General features: G+C 37.2%; 1 protein-coding gene across 2 annotated transcripts in view; it reads left to right on the forward strand.

Moving 5' to 3' along the window:
- Positions 1-14,512: 14,512 nt before the first annotated feature.
- The window catches only part of ANKUB1 (ankyrin repeat and ubiquitin domain containing 1), a 31,714-nt gene continuing 20,999 nt past the window's right edge, over positions 14,513-25,227 (forward strand). Inside the window, exons 1-2 of one of the 2 annotated variants that reach the window (XM_025377074.1) lie at positions 14,513-15,059; positions 16,413-16,556. In XM_025377074.1, coding sequence (XP_025232859.1) covers positions 14,970-15,059; positions 16,413-16,556 — 234 coding nt within the window. In that variant the 5' untranslated portion in view covers positions 14,513-14,969. The remainder of the gene's footprint in view (positions 15,060-16,412; positions 16,557-25,227) is intronic. The other variant, XM_025377075.1, reaches the window with a different exon arrangement.

Consider the following 25,227-nt stretch of genomic DNA (forward strand, 5'->3'; position numbering starts at 1 on the left):
AAAAAAAAAAAAAAAAAAAAAAAAAAAAAAAAGAATTATATGCCTAGTTAAGCTATCACTTAAGAGTGAGGGCAAAATAAATACATTTTTAGGGAAAATCAGCTTTTACCACTAACAGACTTCTACTAACTGAACTTGTAAAGAATATCTTCAGAAAGATGAAAATCAAACCCAGAAAAAAAGAGATGCAAAAAAAGGTATGGAGACCAAAGATATTGAGTATGATTTCCAAACCAGTAGACATAAAAAGGGAATAAAGGAATAAAGAAAACGATATGCAATATAAAGCAGAAAAGGAGAGATGGGAAGAAGCGAATGAAAGGTATTTTAAATGGCAAATTCAGAATGAGATGGAATAAGTGACATCAGCAAGATGGTGAAATAGGAGCTCTTTACTGTCATCCTACTGCAGAAGCATCCATTTTGAAAACTACCTCCAGATGACAGTACCTTTGTGGAAGTCCAGGAGTCCAGTGGAGAAGTTCCAGCATACTGTTGGAGTTTTTTGGGGCCAGGAGTTTGAGACCAGCCTGGCCAACATGGTGAAACCCTGTCTCTACTAAAAATACAAAAAAATTAGCTGGGTGTGGTGACGCACACCTGTAATCCCAGCTACTCAGGAGACTGAGGCAGGAGAATCGCTTGAACCCAGCAGGCAGAGGTTTCAGCGGGTCAAGATCGTGCCACTGCACTCCAGCCTGGGGGACACAACAAGATAAAAATAAAATAAAATAAAAAATAAAAATTTCCAGAATAGATAAATTGAAGTAGGTAAGAACAGTTTTGCTTTTCCTGCATCACTACTTCCACTAGGTGGCAGAGCTCAGTGCCAAGAGAGACCTCCCTTGGCCAGCGATTTCTCCCACAGGAAAAGTGAGAGCTTAGTGAGTGAGTGCGTGTCTCTCCCAGCCATGTGGAACACTGCCCATGAGACCCACAGCCGAAAACAATTAACAAAATGGCAATAGTAGGTCCATACCTATCAATAATTACCTTGAATGTGAAATGGATTTAATTCTCCAATCAAGACATAGAGTAGCTGAATGGATTTTGAAAAAAACAGAGACCCAATTACATGCTCCCTACAATAAACTCACATCAGCTTTAGGGACATACACAGGCTTAAAGCATGGAGATGGAAAAAGATATTCCATGCAAATAAAAAACACAAAAAGAGTAGGGATTGCTACACTTACATCACACAAAATAAACTTTAAGTGAAAAGCCGTAAAAAGAAACAAATAAGCATTATATAACGTTTAAAAAAAAAAAAAAATTAAGAGGCTGTTAGACGCCAGGCGCGGTGGCTCACGCCTGTAATGCCAGCACTTTGGGAGGCTGAGGTGGGCAGATCACTTGAGGTCAGGAGTTCGAGATGAGCCTGACCAACATGGTGAAACCCCACCTCTACCAAATATATAAAAATTAGTCCGGTGAGGTGGCATGCATCTGTAGTCCCAGCTGCTCAGGAGGCTGAGATAGGAGAACTGCTTGAGCTGAGATTGTACCACTGCACTCCAGCCTGGGAGACAGTGAGATTTTGTGAAGAAGAAGAAGAGGAAGGAGGAGGAGGAGGAGGAAGAGGAGGAAGAGAAGAAGAAGAAGAAGAAAGAGGAGGAGGAGAAGAAAGAAGAAGAGGGAGAGGGAGAGGGAGAAGGAGAAGGAGAAGAAGAAGAAGAGGAGGAGGAGGACGAGGAAGAGGAAGAGGCAGCAGCAGCAGCTATAAGAATTGTAAATATATGTTCTCAGGGGAGAAACAGTAATAGAACAACAGGAGGAGACTTCAATACCCCACTTTCAACAATGGATAGATCATCCAGACCAAAAATCAATAAGGAAATAGTAGATTTGGACTACACTTTAGGCCAACTGGACCTAACACACATACACAGAACATTTATCCAGCAGCAACAGAATATACATTCTTCTTAAGTGCACGTGGAACATTCTCCACAACTGATCATGTTAGGCCACAGACTGAAGTCATACCAAGTATTTTTTTTTGACATAGTGGCATGAAACTAGAAATCAGTAAGAGGAGGAAAACTTGTGGATTAAACAACATACTGCTGAACAAACAATGGGTCAAAAAAATCAATCAAAAGGAAAATAAGGAGACATCTTAAGATAACTAAAAATGGAAACACAACATACTAAAACCCATGGAATGCAGCAAAAGAAAGTCTAAAAGTAAATTTTATAGTGATAAACACCTACATAAGGAAAACATAAAGATCTCAAATAAACAACCTAACATCATACCTCAAGGAACTAGAAAAAGAACAAAGCCCAATGTTACTAAAAAGAAAGAAATAACAAAGATCAGAACAAAAATAAATCAAATAGACACTAGAAAAGCAATAGAAAAGATCAATGAAACTAAGATTTTTTTTCTGAAAAAATAACGAATTTGATAAACCTTATCTAAAGAAAAAAGAATGCTAAAATCAGACATGAAAGAGAAGAGATTATAATTGACACCACAGAAATACAAAGCAGTCTAAGAGAATACTATGAACAATTAAAAGTTAACAAATTGTATAACCTAGAACAAATGCATAAATTCCTAGAAATATACAATCTACCAAGACCAAATCATGAAGAAACAGAAAATCTAAACAGACCAATAATGAGGAAGGAGATTGAATCAGTAATCATAAATCTCCCATGACTTAATTAAACTAGAAAGCTGTTGCACAGCAAAAGAAATAATCAACAGAATGAAGAAACAACCTGAGAAAATATTTGCAAACTGTCCAACAGGGGACTAATATCCAGAATATACAAGGAACTCAATAGGAAAAAAAGAAAGAAACAAATTATTCCATTAAACAGTGAATAAGAGACACAAATAGATACTTCTCAAAAGAAGACATAAAAATAGCCATAAGGTTTATGAAAAAAATGCTCAAAACCACTAATCATCAGGGAAATGAAAATCAAAGTCACAATGAGATATCATCTTACCCCAGTCAGAATGGCTATTATTAAAAAGACAAAAAATAACAATTGTTAGTGAGCATGTGGAGAAAAGGGAACTCTTATATACTCTTAGTGAGAATGTAAACTTGTATAGCCACTATGGAAAACAGTATGGAGATTTCTCAAAAAAACTAAAAGTTTGATCCAGCAATGTCACTGCTGGGTATCGACCAGAAGGAAAATATATCATTATAACAAAGGGATACTGAACTTGTATGTTTATTGCAACACTATTCACGATACCAAAGATATGGAATCAACCTAAGTGCCCAAGAATGGATGAATGGATAAAGAAAATATGTATACACAGTGGAATACTACTCAGCCATTCAAAAGAATGAAATCATGTCATTTGTAACAAAATGGATGAAACAGGAAGTAATTTTATCTTAACTGAAATAAGCCAGGCACAGAAGAACGAATATCGCAAATTCTCACATGAGGAAGGTGAAATATTTGGACACATGGAGGTAGAGAGTGTAAAACAAGATCAAAGAGACTGGGAAGGAAGAGTGGAGTAGGAAGGGAGGAGGTTAAAGAGAAGTGGGTTAAAGAGTACAAACATACAGTAAGAAGAAATAAATTCAATGTTTGATTGCAGAGTAGGATGACTATACTTAACAAAAATGTATCATACTTTGGTGATGGACACCGTGAATACCCTGACTTCATCACTGCACATTATATACATGTAATAAAATATCTCATGTACCCTATATATTTGCACAAATAAGAAAAAAATCCCATCAAAGAAAAGCCCAGGACCTCACTTCACTGGTGAATTCTAGCAGACATTTAAAGAAGAATAAATATCAATCCTTCTCAAACTTTTCCAAAAAATAGAAAGGAAGCAAATACTTACAAACTTATTTTATGAGGCCAGTATCACCTTGATATCAAAGCCAGAGAAAGACATTACAAGAAAAGAAAATTACACAACAATATTCCTGATTAACATGGATGCAAAAATCCTCAACAAAATACTAGCAAACCAAATTCAACCGCATATTAAAAGAACCATACACCACAATCAAGTGGGATTTATCCCTGAGATGCAAAGATGATTCAATATATGCAAATCAATAAATGTGATACACTACATTAAAAGAATGGACAAAAATCATATGATCATCCCAACTGATACAGAAAAAGCATTTAACAAAATTCAATATCCTTTTATGATTTAAAAAAAAAAACACTCTTGACAAATTAGGTATAGAAGTAATATACCTCAACACAATATAGAGATCACATATGGCCAACCCACAGCAACATCAAACTCAAGGGCGAAAAACTAAAAGCTTTTCCTTTAAAACAGGAACAAGACAAGGATGCCCACTGATATGGTTTGGCTCTGTGTCCCCACCCAAATCTCATCTTGAATTGTACTCCCATAATTGCCATACGTTGTGGGAGGGGCCTGGTGGGAGACAATTTGAATAATAGGGGTGGTTTCCCCCATACTGTTCTCATTATAGTAAATAGGTCTCATGAAATCTGATGGTTTTATTGGGGATTTCTGCTTTTGCATCTTCCCCATTTTTCTCTTGCCACTGCCATGTAAGAAGTGTCTTTTGCCTCCCTACATGATTCTGAGGCCTCCCCAGCCATATGGAACTATAAGTCCAATTAAACCTCTTTTTCTTCCCAGTCTCAAGTATGTCTTTATCAGCAGCATGTAAACGGACTAATATACCCACTCTCACCAATTATTTTCAATATATAATACTGGAAGTCCTAGTCAGAATAACTAGGCAACAAAATGAAATCTAAGACATACAAATTGGAAGGGAAGAAGTAAAATTGTCTTTGTTTCCAGATGATATAATCTTGCATATAGAAAACTCTAAAAACTACATCAAGAAACTGTTAGAACTAATAAATGAATTCAGTAAAGTTGCAGAATACAACATGAACATTTAAACATTTTGTAGGATTTGTATACATTAACAATAAACTATCCAAGAAAAAAATTTTAAAGTAATTTCATTTATTATAGTATCAAAAAGAATAAAATACTTAGAAAAGAATTTAACCAAGGAGGTAATAAAAGATCTGTACACTGGGATTAAGTGCAGTGTCTCATGCCTGTAATCCCAACACTTTGAGAGGCTGAGGTAGGAGGACTGCTTGATCATTTACAGGCAGCTTTCTTTGCACCTTTCAAATAAAACTACTAAATTAAATAAAATATATTTAGAGCTAGCCTTTAGCATACATCAAGCAGGTTTTGAGAATCCCTGGCTCCTGCCCCACAGTTTTTTCCACATGGAACCCTTACAATAGTATCTGAAATGCCTACGTTAATTCTTTTCTTTGGATCCAGAAAAAAGAAAGATATCAGAGATTTAATTGTCAGCTGTTGCCACCTCAATATTTGATCAGTTCTCACTCCTGACCCCAACACTCTTCTGCAGACTGCATGACCAAACACATTCTTAAGGCAGAGAAGCAAAGTCCACAGAATGGGGAATATTGAACAAAAATGACAACACAGAAGATCAGAGAAGGCACTGTCCTAATCTGTTGGGCTTTGATGAATATGTAAGAGCTTTCTCTACAATTTAAACACAAGATAGGGGATGTGATATCAGAAAGGAGACTACTAAGCATGATGTGTTTGATTCTACTGAATGGGACAGTGGTTAAAGTTATAATTCAATTTACAAGTCCTGTATTGATATAAAGCATTCCAACTAACACAATGGTACATAGTACTTCAATTAGCCTACTGCTTGTTCTATTTTAGTTGACAATAAACTGTGTTTTATAATTGCTATTTTCCTAAATACTGCTTATTTTCCTAATTGTAGATTTCTTTCCTGTTTACTGCTTGTTATTTCCTATATCAAGCATGAGTTTATTCTAGCTATTAGTTGCACAATTTCACTTCCTTGAAAGAGCCTTTGCATCTAGTGATGAGCTCTAATGTCTGGAAATTCTCCCAGCTTCCATCTTGGTTATAGTTAAGTCTTTATTGATCTTAGCAATTTAATGAGATGCATCTGCCCCTAGTTTTTTCACTTCCAAATATAAAGACATGAGGGAACTGTTCAATTGCATTTGCCATGTGTTCAGATGATCCAAATAAAGACACCAGGTATATCAGATAATAATAATAAACAAATAATGCCAGATTAAAACCACTGCTTTGTGAAACTATTTTTAGGTGAATTTTAAAGGTCAATATTCTTTTGCTTTTCTTTGTATTAAATTGGAAGGCAGCTGGGACAAAAATCTCTTTCTCTTTACAATTACTTTTTTAAAAAGCTCCATATAACTTCTAGCTCCCTGCTTTTCAAACTGTGGTCCAGGGAGGCCGGGCACGGTGGCTCAAGGCTGTAACCCCAGCACCTTGGGAGGCCAAAGCAGGCAGATCACTTGAGGTCAGGAGTTCAAAACCGGCCTGGCCAACATGGCAAAACCCCGTCTCTACTAAAAATAGCCAGGCGTGGTGGTGTGCGTCTGGCTATAGAAATTATAGCATCTGGCTATAGAAATTAGTAAGGCGTGGTGGTGTGCGTCTGTGTTCCCAGCTACTTGGGAGGCTGAGGCAGGAGAATTGTTTGAACCCAGGAGGTGGAGGTTGCAGTCAGCTGAGGTCGTGCCACTGTACTCCAGGCTGTGCAACAGAGCAAGACTTCATCTCAGAAAACAACAACAACAAAACAAACAAAAAAAAAAACAAAGTATGGTCCAGGGAGTTTGTTAAATTGAAAATCCCAGGTCCCACTCTAGAACTTCTCAGTGAGAATCAACATATAAAAAGGATCACCAGATGATTCAAATGCACACTTATGCTTTCTTAGATGGAAAGAAAGAACAAAACTCAATGACAAATTTTAAAAGTCACAATAATAAAAGCATAGTTAGATATTAAAAATAGATACTATCAATTCTTTCTCAACACATCAGCATTGACATTTTAATACCAAAGCAGATACTTCTAAGGTAAATAGTATCATAAAGGACCACCAATCATTCAGCATTGCTCTACAATACCATTCACCATGTAACGTAAAATTCTTCTTGTTATTCTGTACATATCAATAACATGTATGGCATGTATCAATATATCATAAATCAGAAAGTATTTTAAAGTCAATATAAGCATGTAATTATTTCAAAGCTTTTATATATATATATTCTTTAAGTTCTGGGATACATGTGCAGAATATGCAGGTTTGTTACACAGGTATACACATGCCATGGTGGTTTGCTGCACCCATCAATCCATCATCTACATTACATATTTCTCCTAATGCTATCCATCCCCCAGACCCCCACCCCCCGACAGGCCCTGATGCATGATGTTCCCCTCCCTGTGTCCATGTGTTCTCATTGTTCAACTCCCACTTATGAGTGAGAACATGCAGTGTTTGGTTTTCTGTTCCTGTGTTAGTTTGCTGAGAATGATGGTTTGTAGTTTCATCCATTTCCCTGCAAAGGACATGAACTCATCCTTTTTTATGGCTGCATCATATTCCATGGTGTATATGTGCCACATTTTCTTAATCCATTCTATCATTGATGGGCATTTAGGTTGGTTCCAAGTCTTTGCTATTGTGAATAGTGCTGCAATAAACATGAGTGTGCAGGTGTCTTTATAGTAGAATGATTTATAACCCTTTGGGTATATACCCACTAATGGAATTGCTGGGTCAAATGGTATTTCTAATTCTAGATCTTTGAAAAATTGCCACACTGTCTTCCACAATGGTTGAACTAATTTACACTCCCACCAACAGTGTAAAAGCTCTCCTATTTCTTCACATCCTCTCCAGCATCTGCTGCTTCCTGACTTTTTAATGATCACCATTCTAACTGTCATGAGATGGTATCTCATTGCAGTTTTGATTTGCACTTCTCTAATGACCAGTGATGGGCTTTTTTTCATATGTTTGTTTCCACATAAATGTCTTCTTTTGAGGAGAGCGTGTCTGTTCATATTCTTGGCCCACTTTGTGATGGGGTTGTTTTTTTCTTGTAAATTTGTTTAAGTTCCTTGTAGATTCTGGATATTAGTCCTTTGTCAGATGGATAGATTACAAAAATTTTCTCCCATTCTGTAGGTTGCCTGTTCACTCTGATGATAGTTTCTTTTGCTGTGCAGAAGCTCTTTAGTTTAATTAGATCCCATTTGTCAATTTTGGCTTTTGTTGCCATTGCTTTTGGTGTTTTAGTCATAAAGTCTTTGCCCATGCCTATGTCCTGAATGGTATTGCCTAGGTTTTCTTCTAGGGTTTTTATGGTTTTAGGTCTTACGTTTAAGCCTTTAATCCATCCTGAGTTAATTTTTGTATAAGGTGTAAGGAAGGGGTCCAGTTTCAGTTTTCCACATACGGCTAGCCAGTTTTCCCAACACCATTTATTAAATAGAGAATCCTTTCCCCCATTGCTTGTTTTTGTCAGATTTGTCAAAGATCAGATGGTTGTAGATGTGTTATTTCTAAGGCCTCTGTTCTGTTCCATTGGTCTATATCTGTTTTGGTACCAGTACCATGCTGTTTTGGTTACTGTAGCCTTGTAGTATAGTTTGAAGTCAGGTAGTGTGATGCCTCCAGCTTTGTTCTTTTTGCTTAGGATTGTCTTGGTTATACTGGCTCTTTTTTGGTTCCATATGAAATTTTAAAGTAGTTTTTTTCTAATTCTGTGAGGAAAGTCAATGGTAGCTTGATAGGAATAGCATTCAATCTATAAATTACTTTGGGCAGTATGGTCATTTTCATGATATTGATTCTTCCTATCCATGATCATGGAATGTTTTTCCATTTGTTTGCATCCTCTCTTATTCCCTTGAACAGTGGTTTGTAGTTCTCCTTGAAGAGATCCTTCACATCCCATGTAAGTTGTATTCCTAGGTGTTTTATTATCTTTGTAGCAATTGTGAATAGGAGTTTGCTCATGATTTGGCTGTTTGTCTATTATTGGTGTATAGGAATGCTTGTGATTTTTGCACATCGATTTTGTATCCTGAGACCGCTAAAGTTGCTTATTAGCTTAAGGAGATTTTGGTCTGAGACGATGGGGTTTTCTAAATATACAATCATGTCATCTGCAAACAGGGACAATTTGACAATGCTTTTTAAAGGAACCTAAAGAGTTAAACTATAATAGGGAGAATGCTACGCTTTAAGCTCAGAAATTAGAATCAAGAAACTGATCTCCATTTTTGAAATATAGAAAAAGACAGTGGACTAAAATATTAGTCACTGATTGTGGCATGGCTGTTTCTTTTCATGTGCACCCAGATCTTCTTGTAACACTATTTTTCCTTCTCTTTCTATCTTGGTATGTGTCATCTTACTATTATTTATTTTCCCTGCATTTAATCTAATTATTCCCTACTGTTATTCTCAGTAAGCAATTCTTTCCTAATTCATTACATTTATTTTGTTTAGCCCTAGTATTTGACCATTTTTAGCCCTTTTTCCATGTTTAGCCCTAGTATTTGACCATTCTCTTTAAACCGAGCTTCCTTGTTTATTAGTTACTTAATTATTGTATTTGCCCTCCCCTGATTCCCTACCTATTCTTACTCTCATCTCCACCCCAAAGACACATACTCACATATACACACTACACTGGAAGCTCCATGTCTTATTCACTGCAATAATCCAGCACAGAACAGTGCCTGACACATATTAGGGGCTCAGTGCTGTTCAGCTTAGAAAATGATACTCAGAAGTATGTCACTTTGGCATACTGAGTCCTTTGAACTAAAGAAAACTGGAAGGTCTCAGAAGCAACCTCAGAAGCAAAGTCTCTTTAGACCTTCTCCTGCCCTCTGTTTTCCCACACTCCCTCCTCCCCTGAAGGGAGGCAAAAAAAACCAGTATTCCTCTTCCCCAAGGCAGGTCGTAAAAACTCGAACTCCTCACCTCTAATGTAAGCTATAAAACCTAGAAAGGTGACTCTTTCCCTTCTTCCTTAAAGACCCTCATTCCAGAGGGGTCCTGTCCTACACCTGGGAGGAAGGGGTGCTACAAAGAGAGGCCAAGAAGACTATGAACAGACAGGCCTTGCTGAGTTTTCCCCCTCAGTCAGTTACCATTAGATTATATCCCTTTGTCCAATTTCATTTCTACATGGCTGTTCATTCTTCACATCAAATCTAAGCATTAAAATGGACAGTTTTCCCTGGGTCTTTGAATCTTCATTTCTGAAGTCCCCGTGTCACTAAAACTTTGATTGAATAGATTTATTATGCTTTTCTCTTATTAATCTGTCTTTTGTTATAGGAGTGTTGGCCATGACCCTTATGATGGATGAAGAAGGATACCACAACTTTCCTACAGTGTGCATGTATTGAATGAATAAATGAATTAAGAATATATCTTATCTCAGATCAAATGTGTCTTCACCTCAATACCTTCTATTTTATTTGCACCTTTCTTATACCATATTGTAGTATGGTAGTATATACACCATACTACAATATGGTCCCTGGTCCAGGTGTTTTGGACATCTGTCTTCTTCCCTACTCATAGCAAATCCCTTAAGACCATATTTAGGACCAAATCTTCCAAAGACCTAGCATGTTCCATTGCATGTAGAAGGTCCCCAGTAGGCTAATTAACTTAGTTTTACCACTCTTGGAAAAAGAAAAATAACTCAAAAAGGGCCTCTAGATGCTAAGGCAAGCTGTTCCTAAATTGCAACTGAGAGAATCAAGTGTAATCTTTATCATTTTAAGCTGTCTCTAAACTGCTATGAGTTTTCCAAGTCTACCTGTCATTTCATTGTTACAAGGCAATTTTTAATGATATTAATCTAGCTTGTCTATTCATCCATTGTGAGGCTCTGGGCTAGGCCACTGGGGATACAAAGGAGAATAAGACACTGCCCCACCATCAGGAAGCTCACAGTCTAGTGGAGGAGGCTGTCACTGACATAAATCGATACAGTATAAAAGATCCTATAGTTAAAGAATGTATGATGCAGGAGGGGAATCGAGGAAAAAAGTCAACTTCCCTGGGGACATCAAGAAGGCTTCTTAGAAGGGCTGCAAGTTGGACTTTTTTTTTTTTTTTCATTTTATTTCATTTAATGCATTCACATGGATCAAAATTTAAAAATAAAAAGATAATATAAACACTCTATTAAGTCCTGGTGAGGATGTGGAGAAACAGGAACTGAACTCTCATTCATTACTGGTGGGAATGCAAAATGGTACAGTCACTCCAGAAGGCAGTTTGGCAGTTTCTTACAAAACTAAACATCCTCTTACCACATGATCCAGCAGTCATGATCCTTGGTGTTTCTCCAAAGGAGTTGAAAACTTCAAACAAAAACCTGTATACAGGTATTTATGCGAGGTTTATTTATAATTTCCAAAACTTGGAAGCAACCAAGATGTTCTTCATTGCCAAGATTGGGGGACAGGCAAAGGAAGTGGGGAATGAATAAACAGAACACAGAGGATGTTTAGGGCAGTGAAACTACCCTCTGTGATGCTATAATGGTGTATACAGGTCATTATACATTTGTCAAAACCCATAAAATATACAACAAGAGTGTTGTACAACACCCTAGTGTAAACTATGGACTTTGGGTGATAATGATGTATCAATCTATGTTCACCATTTGTAAAAAAAAGATGAACCATTCTGGTTCAGGATTTTGATAGTTAAGGATACTGTCATATGTGGAGGTAGCAGGTATATGGGAACTCTCTGTACTTTCCACCCAATTTTGCTGCGAACCTAACACTGTTCTAAAAAATAAAATAAAAATAAAATATATTTAAAAGAAAAATATAATACAATGAAAAATATTGTCCTCACCCTTGATGCTTAAGTCTCCTCTCCACAGGCACCAAATTTTCTAGTTTTCTGAATATATTTCCAGGGATTTTGAGGTATACACACAAAACAGATTTATATCTACAGATATAGATACAGATGTGATTTTTCCCTTTTTTTTCCACAAATGGCAATGTACTGCACACTGTATTTTATACGTTGCTTTTTTCATAAAATGATATACCTTAAAGATTTTTCAATAGTGGTATAGAAAAAACTTCTTTGTTCTTTTCAATAGCTGTATAGTCTTGTATGAATGAAAAATAATTTGTTTTAATCAGTTCCCTATTGATGGACATGAAAGGTGTTTCTAATCTTTTGCTATTACAAACAACTCTGCAATGAATAATGTTATATCTAGATCATTTTACAAATAAGCATATAAATATTTGTAAAAATAAAGTCCTAAAAATTAAATCATTGGGTCAAAGAATATGTGCATTTGTAATTTTAATACATATTTCCAAATTTTCCTTTATATAGGGTTGTACCAAATCACATTCCCTATGGCAAAGTATCACTGGAACAGACTCAGCAAGAGTGTGCAATCAAACTTTTGGATCTTTTCCAATTTCCTGGTAAAAAATGGCATCATGTCCTTAAAATGTTTGTGGGTGCTCTTTATATATTAAATGCACCTTTTACATGTATGAAGAATTGCAGGTATTTTTCTTTTTTTTTTTTTTTTTTGAGGTGGAGTCTCACTCTGTCACCAGACTGGAGTGCAGAGGCGCGATCTCAGCTCACTGCAACCTCCACCTCCTGGGTTTAAGTGATTCTCCTGCCTTAGCCTCCCGAGTAGGTGGGACTACAGGCACCCGCCACCACGCCTGGCTAATTTTTGTATTTTTAGTAGAGACAGGGTTTCACCATGTTGACCAGGATCATCTTGATCTCTTGACCTTGTGATCCGCCCGCCTCGACCTCCCAAAGTGCTGGGATTACAGGCTTGAGACACCGTGCCCGGCTGCAGATATTTTTCTAACTTTATTTATCCCCGGCTTTATGTCAAATTATTTTTCCATGTAGATTTTAAAAAATAATTGAATTTATCAATTTTTTTTACAGCTTTAGGAATTTTGGTCACAGTTAGAAAGGTCTTATTACTCAAGATGATTGAAAAATCTCCTAAAATATAAGAAGACTTAAAGTTTTCATGATTCAATTTTTCCCATTTAAATTTTTAAACTCGTTTTAGACTCATTTTTAATTTCTCCTGCTGTAAGGTAAAAAGTAAGGCTCCAGTTTTTGGTTTTTTTTTCAGGTGACTACTTGGTTAATCCATCATTACTAATAATTTATCTTATTTCCCCACTCTACCTCCACTGATGTTAGATGTCACTTTTACCATACACTGAATTCTTGTATGTATTTGAATCCATTTCTATGCTTTCTATTTTTACCTTGATTTCTCTGACTCTTCGTATGCCAGTACAATCCTGTTTTAATTACTGTAGCCTTATATTAAATTCTAACATCTAGTAGGTGAGTGCCCCTCATTACTCTTCTTTCCCAGAGTTTTTCCAGCTATTCTCGCCTGCTTTCTCTACATGAATTTTAGAACCATCTTGCTTACATAAACAAAAAAACTTGCTGTTATTTTTATTGAGATAATATTAATTTATAGATGAATTTAGGAAGAATTGATGACTTTAAATAATTTTGAACCTTCCTTCCAAAGTTATGATATACCTGCCACTTGTTCAGCCCTTTTTTTATGTCTATTGATTGTATTTTTATGTTTATGTTATACAGCTCTTACACATCTCTTGTTAAGATTATTCTTTCTCTCTTTCTCTCTCTCTCTCCCTCTCTCTCCACTCCTCCTTCTTTCTTTCTCTTTTTTTGGAGACAGAGTCTCACTCTGTTACCCAGGCTGGAGTGCAGTGGTGTGATCTCAGCTCACTGCAACCTCCGCCTCCAGGGTTCAAGTGATTCTTGTGCCTCAGCCACCAGAGTAGCTAGGATTACAGGTGTACAACACCACACCTGGCTAATTTTTGTATTTTTAGTAGAGACAAGGTTTCACCATGTTGGCCAGGCTGGTCTTGAACTCCTGACCTCAAGTGATCTGCCCAACTTGGCCTCCCAAAGTGCTGGGATTACAGGCGTGAGCCACCACACCTGGCCAAATTTATTCTTAATACATTATCTTTCCTTTTAAAAATGCAGTATTTTCTTCTATTATATCGAACAGACAGATTCTTGCTATGTTCCCCAGGCTGGAGTACAGTGGCTATTCGCAGGGGCAATCAAAGCGCATTACACCCCTAAACTTCTGGGCTCAAACTATCCTCCCATCTCAGTTTCCTGAGTATGTGGGATTGCAGGCATGTGCCACCATGCCCAGCTTATTTGCTCACTTATTGAGGGGGTTTGAAATATTTTCCACCAACACTAAGTGGGGGTCGAAGGAGATAACAATGGGAAATTGTTCTAAATAACAAAAAGGCAAGGATTAAAGAAAATACCAACTATATTGTGTTGCTACTCAGCAGATTCTATTATAGAGAAATCGGAAGAGAAAGCCACAGAATGATTTGCCTACACATTCATCTCCCTGGTGCAAGTGGGTATTGTTCTATACCCTGTGGCAGGATTATAAATACTGCCAGAGAACAAGTACACAAAGTTGTTATGGAAACCAGAATGTTTCAGCTCAGAGTTATTTACAGAGAACTTTCAGGATTATCACATTCAATAAAATCAACTCTTGTTTTGCTTCACCCTGTGCTAGTGCATCCCAATCAAATATCTATTTTTAAGGGTTCTTCAATCAGCTGTACTTAAGTACATAAGAATTCAGGAGTCCGTTGACGGGGACCACATCACAGAAGTATAATTTATGAGTAGGCTTTTTGTATCACATGCTTGAAGCTTGTCCATACTTGCCTCAACCATTGCCAAGTTTGCTGGTTTCCGTAATATAGGAATAAGGTGGCTATTGACTACTGCCTTCAGCAGATAAATACTTCCTCCACTGTAGCTGGTGTCTGTGTTGCCTGATACTGTGGCACTGTGGGACTAGGCTCTTCACATTCTGCAACTTACCTTTGAGGCTAGACAGTGACCGCTGCCTCTGGCTATCATTTTTGTCCTTAATTGTGAACTGGAATTTTTCCAGCCATCCAGGAGGATCTTTGAAAAAGTTGGGTATTTTTTGTTTGAAAAGGTAATTGTACAATGAGGATTTTCATCGCTTTTGAAGGATCTTTTGAACCATTTGATGTTTCAGCAGATGAAACTGTGGAGGTTGTCAAGCTGATGATAAAGGTATGTACTTCATTCCCAAGCCATCAAAATGTATATTAATTTTAACAATGCAGTGCATTTAAAAATGTACAAAGGGTAGAAGTTGCTATTGGGCACATTTTCAGCAAAAACGGAATGAAAATTATTTGAAAATACTATTATTTGCTTACACAATAGATTTATAAGAAGACAGTAACTCTGGTGGCATTAGACAAGAAAACAAAGAGTCAGTCAATTCCCAAGAAAACAAAAACAAAAGTCTGACTTCTTTTTAGGGAATGTGTGGGTTGTGCATAGGCCAGATAATATTAGTGCAATTCTTCGTAAAAGGACAAAAGCAAGACACTAACTTCAGGCTATATAAGTGGGACATGCCAGTCATCAGATAAATGTCTTATTTGGTGAGCAAACAACTACAAAGAACCAAAGGATTTTGGAAGCAGAGAGGACTTTAGAGAACTTGTGAGCTATGGCTTCATTTTGCATTCAGGAAAAACTGAAGCTCAGAGAGGTTGACTATCTTACCTAGGATCACAAAGCCAGAATAAGAAATAACATGTGTACAGTATCTTCCTTATAAATTTCATGTAAATGTTCACTCTAAAGTAAAAAATTAAGCAAAATATTTAGTTTCTGATCATCAAATATTTAACTTGGAGACGGTCATGCCTATTTGCTAAGCAGCATTTACTGAACCATAGTTACATGATATTCAGATTATTATGATGACTGAAATCTAAATCTTGTAACACAAGGGACCTTAACCTCTATGTTTTATGAATCCCTTTGAAAGTCTGGTGAAGTCTATAGACTGCTTCTCAGAATGTCTTTAAATGCATAAAATAAAACAGATATAATAGAAATGAAATTTGTTATTTTAAAATACATTTTCAAATATTAAAAAGCCCAAATGTATGATACAGTGACATGTGGACTTCCTAATTAACATATTAACTAACAAGCTCTAGCAGCTCATCTAATAACTATTGTATTTTCAAAATACAGATCAGTAGAAATAATATTTTGAAATATTTGCAACAACTATAATGTGATATGAAAACATCTGTGACTTCTATTGCTGTCAGTCACAGGTGCAGCGACTACTCCTTCTTTAATTTGCTGCCTACATGTGTAATTGAAAGAAAATCTCAATTTCATTTAGAGTTAATAAAATAAAGATGTAGTTTCTTCCCATCTAAATTCTATCCATAAACGTTTTGGAAGTTCTCTAAGTTAAGAACCTCTATTTAATACTTCTTCCGTTTGTCCCAATTATAATGCCCAGAGGAAAAAAATGTAAAGGGAAAGAGAGTACATTTCTGGTCTAGTAATGTAGAAATGTACTGTTTTCATCATATGCTATTGATTTTTAAGGATTATTTCCACATTCCTCTCTCTGAAGACAAACAAGGCAGGCGGTATCTGGAGTTAATGTATGCTGGAGCCGCTCTAAAGGACAGTTGGAGTCTTGCTGATGTTGGAATATCTTTCTGCTCAACTCTCAAATGCTTTGTTAAGGTATGATGGTCAGGATAACATTTGTCTAAGATATCTATCTCATTTTGAACAAAGTTGGGGATAAGTTAACCAAAGTAATTCCATAACTTAAAAAGAAATTGTCTCTTTTTGCCTTCTCCTCACTTCCATTTGTATAACGGGTCTTATGCATGCTTTGTGCTGTAAGGGGAAGTAAGATATGGAGAAGGGATAGAGTTGCCCCCTTTTTACTCTTCTTCCTCTTGCCTCCCCACACCCTTTATTGCTTGCCCAGTCCTGCCATCATAGAACCAATATGAAAACAAAGCCAAGGGAATTCCAGATCTGGAATTTGATGTGGGAATAAGAGCATTAGATCACTTCAGTGGGGCCACAGTGATTACCAGCACTGAAATGAGGAAGAAGAAATTCTCAGTAGCAATAAGAATGAAAGGGAATTTTCTACATCCAAATCCAGCCAAAGTAGCCATTCCAATTAGGTGTACATGCAATAAAGATTTTTTTCATTTATAGAGGGTCTTTAATCAATGGTGCTTAACTTAAGATGCACAGTTGGGCTTTAAGAACCTTAAAAACCCCTAAAGTTGTAATATAAACAAAATTAATGTGCCTGGAGATTTTCTGAGTCTAAGATCCTGTATGTACAACAATTTTTTAAAGGAATAAGTGGTCCAAAGAATTTAAATGCTGCTGCTCTAGGGAAGAAGTATTATCCTGTATTAGCGCTTTACCGTATATAAAAATATGAACCTTAAGAAACTTAGTAAAGTATACGTTCTCCACTAAATGGGGCACCAAGTTTCTCATATTTAACATTTAAAAAAATTATGGTAGTCAAAGTTAACTCTTTCTTTTAATATGTGTTAGTACTTGACTAAATGGATGTTTAAAAGTAATACTCTGGGCCGGGTGTGGTGGCTTACACCTGTAATCCCAGCACTTCGGGAGGACAAGGTGGGAGGATCACGAGGTCAAGAGATAGAGACCATCCTGGTCAACATGCTGAAACCCCATCTCTACTAAAAATACAAAAATTAGCTGGGCCTGGTGGTACACTCCTGTAGTCCCAGCTACTCGTGAGGCTGAGGCAGGAGAATCACTTGAACTCAGGAGGGGGAGGTTGCAGTGAGCCGAGCTGGAGCCACTACACTCCAGTCTGGGCAAGAGTGAGACCCTGTCTCAAAAAAACAAACAAACAAACAAAAACAATATTCTTCAATATTTATTATTAAGTAGGAAAGACAAGTCACAGAATAATGATCATTGGATCATCCCATTTACGTAAACAAAAGACCATATTTACAAATGTTTTTAATGTTTTCTTTTCCCCCTCTTTTACTCAGAAAATGGAAGTATAACATTACATTTCAAAGCAGACCAAATTACAGCCATTTCTAAATGTCTTCTCTTTATATCTTTAAATATATTTCCATACTATGTTTTTGGTGCCGTACAGGATCAGCTCTCTAAAATTTCCCAGAATTCTGTAATGCCAGTCATAAGGTTCAAGACTTTTTATTGTTTGCTTGCTTAGAGATGGTAGTGTAAGTTCAATACTAATATTTGAGCTGACTGGAAGAATCTGATGGCTTTTTAGGGATACAGACAAAGTTTTTAACAATATAGATAGGATACTTCTATTTAACTAAGGACTGATTTTATTTTTATTATGTAACATTTTAAAATTTATTTTTGACTAGGTAGTATGTTCACATGGTTCTCAATTCAAAAGGAACAAAAAGATACACAGTAAAAGTCTCCTGGCCGGGTGTGGTGGCTCACACCTGTGACCCAGCAGTTTAGGAGGCTGAGGTGGGTGGATCACCTGAGGTCAGCAGTTCGAGACCAGTCTGGCCAACATGGTGAAACCTCGTCTCTAATAAAAATACAAAAATTAGCTGGGTGCGGTGGGCACACCTGTAATCCCAGCTATTCAGGAGGCTGAGGCAGGAGAATTACTTGAACCCAGGAGGCGGAGGTTATAGTGAGCCGATATCACACCACTGTATTCCAGCCTAAGTGATAGAGTGAGACTCCATTTCAAAAAAAGAAATAGAAAAAACTCTCTCTCCTCTGGCCCCCAGTTTCCCTCCCCAGATGCAACCTATGTTCACAGTTTTACTTACAAAAACATTTCCTAAATTCTGCCAATAAAGCATCATATATCACAGTGATGCAAGCTTCACGCTGAACTCTTTTACCTGAAGTTTTAAACTGCTAATTCTATAAATAGAAAGCAGGGGTAAAAGAGGTTATTCAATGCAACCAACCTGAGCAAGATGGTGAGACCTCATCTCTACAAAAATATTTTAAAAATTATCCGGGTGTGGTGGTGCACACCTATAATCCCAGCTACTTGTGAGGCTGAGGCAGGAGGATCAATTGAACCCAGCCTGTGCAAGAGAGTGAGACCTGTCTCAAAAAAAAGAGAGGAGTTTATTCAAGAGAGCCAGGGCAGAAGTCACAGGACTGGACAACACACAGAGTTTGATTAAAAACTCTCAAGTTCCCTGAAATTTTACTAATTGTACTCTTCATTCTGTCCAGTAGAATCACATTTAGATAATATCCCGGGCCTCAAAGAGTGCAGTCATACCAGTTCTATCACGCTTGATCTATCTCAGGTTACCAAGGCTGATTTCCAAGTCATGTTAGTCACTTTACTGAATAATTAAATCTATATACATTTAAGTAGTACCTTTCCTACTTAACTATGTTTAATCATGTTACTTTGTGAAAGTTAGTTTGCCTTGAGAGAGATGGAAGATGCCACAGTAAGGGAGGGAATGAATCCCTGAAGTGCATGTCTTTATCATCTCTAAATTTTGGTACAACTTAGAAATATCATAATGTGAACCCAAAACTTTTGTAAAGTTCAAAAACTTGGCAAGTAAGTGGTTTTTCTTTCTAAAAAGGTACAAGTAGATATTATGTCTCACGAAATAAATCCAAAATAGTTGGCTTCTTTATAGTGCTCATATTTTTGTGTGCTTACAAGGTTCTGCTTGTGTGAAAAAGAGGGAAATAGAACTAGAAGTACCATATGACCCAGCCATCCCATTACTGGGTATATACCTGAAGGATTATAAATCATGCTGCTGTAAAGACACATGCACACGTATGTTTATTGCGGCACTATTCACAATAGCAAAGACTTAGAATCAACCCAAATGTCCATCAGTGACAGACTGGATTAAGAAAATGTGGCACATACACACCATGGAGTACTATGCAGCCATAAAAAAGGATTAGTTTGTGTCCTTTGTAGGGACATGGATGCAGCTGGAAACCATCATTCTCAGCAAACTATCGCAAGAACAGAAAACCAAACACTGCATGTTCTCACTCATAGGTGGGAACTGAACAATGAGATCACTTGGACTCGGGAAGGGGAACATCACACACCGGGGCCTATCATGGAGGGGGGGATTGCATTGGGAGTTATACCTGATGTAAATGACGAGTTGATGGGTGCTGACGAGTTGATGGGTGCAGCACACCAACATGGCACAAGTATACATATGTAACAAACCTGCACGTTATGCACATGTACCCTAGAACTTAAAGTATAATAACAAGAAAGAAAGAAAGAAAGAAAGAAAGAAAGAAAGAAAGAAAGAAAGAAAGAAAGAAAGAAAGAAAGAAAGAAAGAAAGAAAGAAAGAAAGAGAGGGAAAGACACTGGATAAATACAGAGATTATTTACTGTGAAATACATTCTTTAAATAGTCAGTACTTTTTCCACCTTCCCTGTATATTATGCTTGTCTTTTAATGGCAATATAGACATATTTGGAAAAGAAATGGAAATAGGGGTAATACAAGAATAGTGGGAAAAGCACATTGTATTCTCACCACTTCTATTCAACATAGTGTTGGAAGTTCTGGCCAGGGCAATCAGGCAGGAGAAAGAAATAAAGGGTATTCAAATAGGAAAAGAGGAAGTCAAATTGTCCCTGTTTGCAGGTGACATGATTGTATATTTAGAAAAGCCCATCATCTCAGACCAAAATCTCCTTAAGCTAATAAGCAACTTCAGCAAAGTCTCAGGATACAAAATCAATGTGCAAAAATCACGAGCACTCCTATACACCAATAACAGACAAACAGAGAGCCAAATCATGAATGAACTCCCATTCACAATTGCTACAAAGAGAATAAAATGCCTAGGAATCCAACTTACAAGAGATGTGAAGGCCCTCTTCAAGGAGAACTATAAACCACTGCTCAACGAAATAAGAGGACACAAACAAATGGAAGAACATTCCATGCTCATGGATAGGAAGAATCAATATCGTGAAAATGACCATACTGCAGAAGTTAATTTATAGATTCAATGCCATCCCCATTAAGCTACCAATGACTTTCTTCACAGAATTGGAAAAAACTACTTTAAAGTTCATATGGAACCAAAAAAGAGCCTGCATTGCCAAGACAATGCTAAGCCAAAAGAACAAAGCTGGAGGAGGCATCACACTACCTGACTTCAAACTATACTACAAGGCTACAGTAACCAAAACAGCATGGTACTGGTACCAAAACAGAGATATAGACCAATGAAACAGAATAGAGCCCTCAGAAATAATACCACACATTGACAACCATCTGATCTTTGACAAACCTGACAAAAACAAGAAATGGGGAAAGGATTCCCTATTTAATAAATGGTGCTGGGAAAACTGGCCAGCCATATGTAGAAAGTTGAAATTGGATCCCTTCCTTACACCTTATACAAAAATTAATTCAGGATGGATTAAAGATGTAAATGTTAGACCTAAAACCATAAAAACCCTAGAAGAAAACCTAGGCAATACCATTCAGGACATAGGCATGGGCAAAGACTTTATGATTAAAACACCAAAAGCAATGGCAACAAAAGCCAAAATTGACAAATGGTATCAATTAAACTAAAGAGCTTCTGCACAGCAAAAGAAACTATCATCAGAGCGAACAGGCAACCTACAGAATGGGAGAAAATTTTTACAATCTACTCATCTGACAAGGGGCTAATATCCAGAATCTACGAAGAACTTAAATTTACAAGCAAAAATCAAACAACCCCATCAAAAAGTGGGTGAAGGATATGAACAGACATTTCTCAAAAGAATACATTTATGCAGGCAACAGACACATGAAAAAATGCTCATCATCACTGGCCATCAGAGAAATGCAAATCAAAACCACAATGAGATACCATCTCACATCAGTTAGAATGGCAATCACCAAAAAGTCAGGAATCAACAGGTGCTGGAGAAGATGTGGAGAAATAGGAACACTTTTACACTGTTCGTGGGACTGTAAACTAGTTCAACCATTGTGGAAGACAGTGTGGCAATTTCTCAAGGATCTAGAGTTAGAAATACCATTTGACCCAACTATCCCATTACTGGGTATACACCCAAAGGATTATAAATCATGCTGCTATAAGGACACATGCACACGTATGCTTATTGTGGCACTATTCACAATAGCAAAGACTTGGAACCAACCCAAATGTCCATCAATGATAGACTGGATTAAGAAAATGTGGCATATATATACCATGGAACACTATGCAGCCACAAAAAAGGATGAGTTCCTATCCTTTGTAGGGACATGAATGAAGCTGGAAACCATCATTCTGAGCAAACTATTGCAAGGACAGAAAACCAAATACCGCATGTTCTCACCCGTAGGTGGGAATTGAACAATGAGAACACTTGGACACAGGGTGGAGAACATCACACAACAGGGCCTGTCGTAGGGTGAGGAGAAGGGGGAGGGATAGCATTAGGAGATATACCTAATGTAAATAACGAGTTAATGGGTGCAGCACACCAAAATGGCACATGTATACATATGTAACAAACCTGTACGTTGTGCACATGTACCCTAGAACTTAAAGTATAATAAAAATAATAATAATAAAAGAACATTGTATTAACTTTTCCTTCTTTGAAAAAGAACTCTTATGGAAGCCATAATCAATATTTTCTATGGTATATACCTCCAATTTCTATTAATACAGGAGTCAGTCCTGACCATTCATTGCTGATGCTGTTGCATTTCACTGTGTTCCTATAAACCATGGCATGAGGCACTGCAAAAGTCTATGTTTTTGTACAACATGTAGAGGCACTATCACTTTTGCCCCCTTCATTTTAACCTGTGTGATCATGGAAATGATTGCTTAAGTTTTGTCCACTGTTTTCACCCAGTGCTTAGAATAGTACCTGATAAGATACATAGTAGGCTGTACATAAAGAGATATTGATAAATGAATTGATAAGGGTTTGAGAGGTAAACTATGGAAATTAACAAGATGGTATATGATTGTCTGCAATTCATAGCAAGGTACTGAGATGCATTTCAGGGATCCATTCCTTCCCTTACTGTGGCATTTCCCATTTTTCTCTACTGTTACGGCAAAGCTTTCCCCAGTATTCTTGGCTTTTCCCCTGACCAACATCAAGGTTCTTAGTTGGAAGCAGCAGAAACAAAGCCTAGATAATTTAAGCAGAAAATAAATATTGAAAAGCTATTGAGTAGTTTTCGGAAGACTGGAGAATCAGTCTTAGAGATTATGCAGCCAGAAACAACATCTAACGCATGCCCCGGGAACTAATCTAGGAAGGTCACCACTACAGACAACACCGAGCCCTTAAAGCAGGCACTGGACATGCTGCCAGCCCTGCTGCCAGGCCAGCAACTTCAGAAATGCCATTGCCCACAGACTTTCCTGTGTCTGTTGCTTCTCTGCCTTAGTGGCTCCTGATTCAAAGTGGGGGTAGATAGGCAGGTCTGATTGGGAGCACCTTGTCAAACATGTCCATATTCTACTGCAAAAGGGGCCACTATCCAGCAGGTTGTGCTTTTCAGAGTGTGAAGTGGGCTCAGCCTCCCTAGGACTCCTCCTGGTTGCCCTGCCTCCTTCTATAACCAGACTTGTACCAACCAAGTGCTGGAGTCAAAACATAGTTAATCCCTCCTGACATCCCTGGAATGTTGTGGAAAAGCTGTGTTATGCTGAGAGAATGACTATAGTACCATTGAGTAGATGTCTATCAGATAAGTTAGAGAAGTTTGTACTAGCTTGACAAGTCTAAAATTGATTCAAAATGATAAACATTTTAGCTTTCAAAAGGTACTGTTAATGTATAAAATACCAAAATCCAGGAAATATATATGTGGTTTTACATTTATGTATTTTTATACACAAAAGCATGTATAAACATGTTTCTTTAAAATTTACACATGAAAGCATGTTTCTTAAAAATGGCCCTCTTTTCTAAAATGAGCCATAAAAAAAGGTATGAAAAGAATCTGGCGAAGAAAGGTGTTCCAATTCGGTGTCCAAGACTCCACGGATAATCTCTCCAGAATGACTACAACAGAAGAGGAGAACTTTATGAAGACATCTCACTGGAATTCATTCGGTTCAACAAAAACAAACATTATTTCCCCTTGTGTTCACTCTGGAATAGTTCAGCAAGCTTCTGCTTACTTAGGGCTGTAACTCCAAAACAGCAAAATATAAAAAAGCACAACTTGAGAAAAAATATAGCAGTACATTCAAAACTTTCATTAACTTGTTTTCTTTCAGTAGGTTCTGTTTAGCTTTTCTTTTTTATTGTTAAAGTACATGTATGACTGTACAGTAAGTTAGCATTTGTTTTTTGAAGGTAAGCATGAAATTATTCTCATGGAATAGAATGTATTTGTTTTTACTGAAAAGTAAGATACTTTGTGTATATCTCTTGTGTTGGTTTGTTTGCATCTCAGTTTGTTTATAAAGGAAAAAGTCGAATTTTGTATATGTTCAACAATGATTTGTGTATGGTATTATTATTTAATAGGATCTGACTTCCTTGGGTGTGACTGACCAGCCTTCTCTGATTCAGAATACTTGGGGAGGAGTATCATGTAGAGAGGGAGGTAGAGAGATGCCTTCTCTTATGTGGATAAGGTGGGTTAGCAAGTTGCTATTAATTGACATCTACCTACTCCCTCGTCATACAACCAAATGAGGAAGTATCGACAACCAATGTGCCTCACTAGAACTCAAAATGGGTTTTCCCATAAAAACAAGGTTTACACAAAGGTGAATATGTAGAGTTTAAAAAGTAAAATGAGAACTACGTTATGGATTAAAAAGGCCTGGGATGTGATTCAACATTTATTATTTATGTGATAAAAAGTTCCTGAATGCTAAGAAAAATGAACAGACTCTGCAGGTGTTAATTTTCTTGAGACTTAAGAATCTGGCTTCATTAATAATTAGTAATATTTTCTTCCTTGCAGTTTTTATTTTCATCTAAAGATTGTCAGATCAGCTGGGCACAGAGGCTCACTCCTGTAATCCCAATAATTTGGGAGGCTGAGGTGGATGGATTGCTTGAGGCCGTGGGGTCCAGACCAGCCTGGACAACATAGCTACGCCCTGTCTCTACAAATAATAATTTAAAAAGTAGCTGGGTGTGGTGGCGAGTGCCTGTACTTGGGAGGCTGAGGCAGGAGGATTGCTTGAGTCTAGAAGTTTGAGGTTACTGTGAGCTCTCATAGTGCCACTGCACTTCAGCCTGGGCAACAGAGTGGAACCTGTCTCAAAAAAAAAGATTGCTAGATACTTTGCAATTCTCCCTTATTACTTGTTCCAGAGTCAGTTATATGTATACTAAGTCATAGATGCTTATCTTTATAGATATAACTATATGA

The sequence above is a fragment of the Theropithecus gelada genome, chromosome 2, assembly GCF_003255815.1.
Source record: "Theropithecus gelada isolate Dixy chromosome 2, Tgel_1.0, whole genome shotgun sequence".
NCBI classification, from domain to species: Eukaryota; Metazoa; Chordata; class Mammalia; order Primates; family Cercopithecidae; genus Theropithecus; species Theropithecus gelada.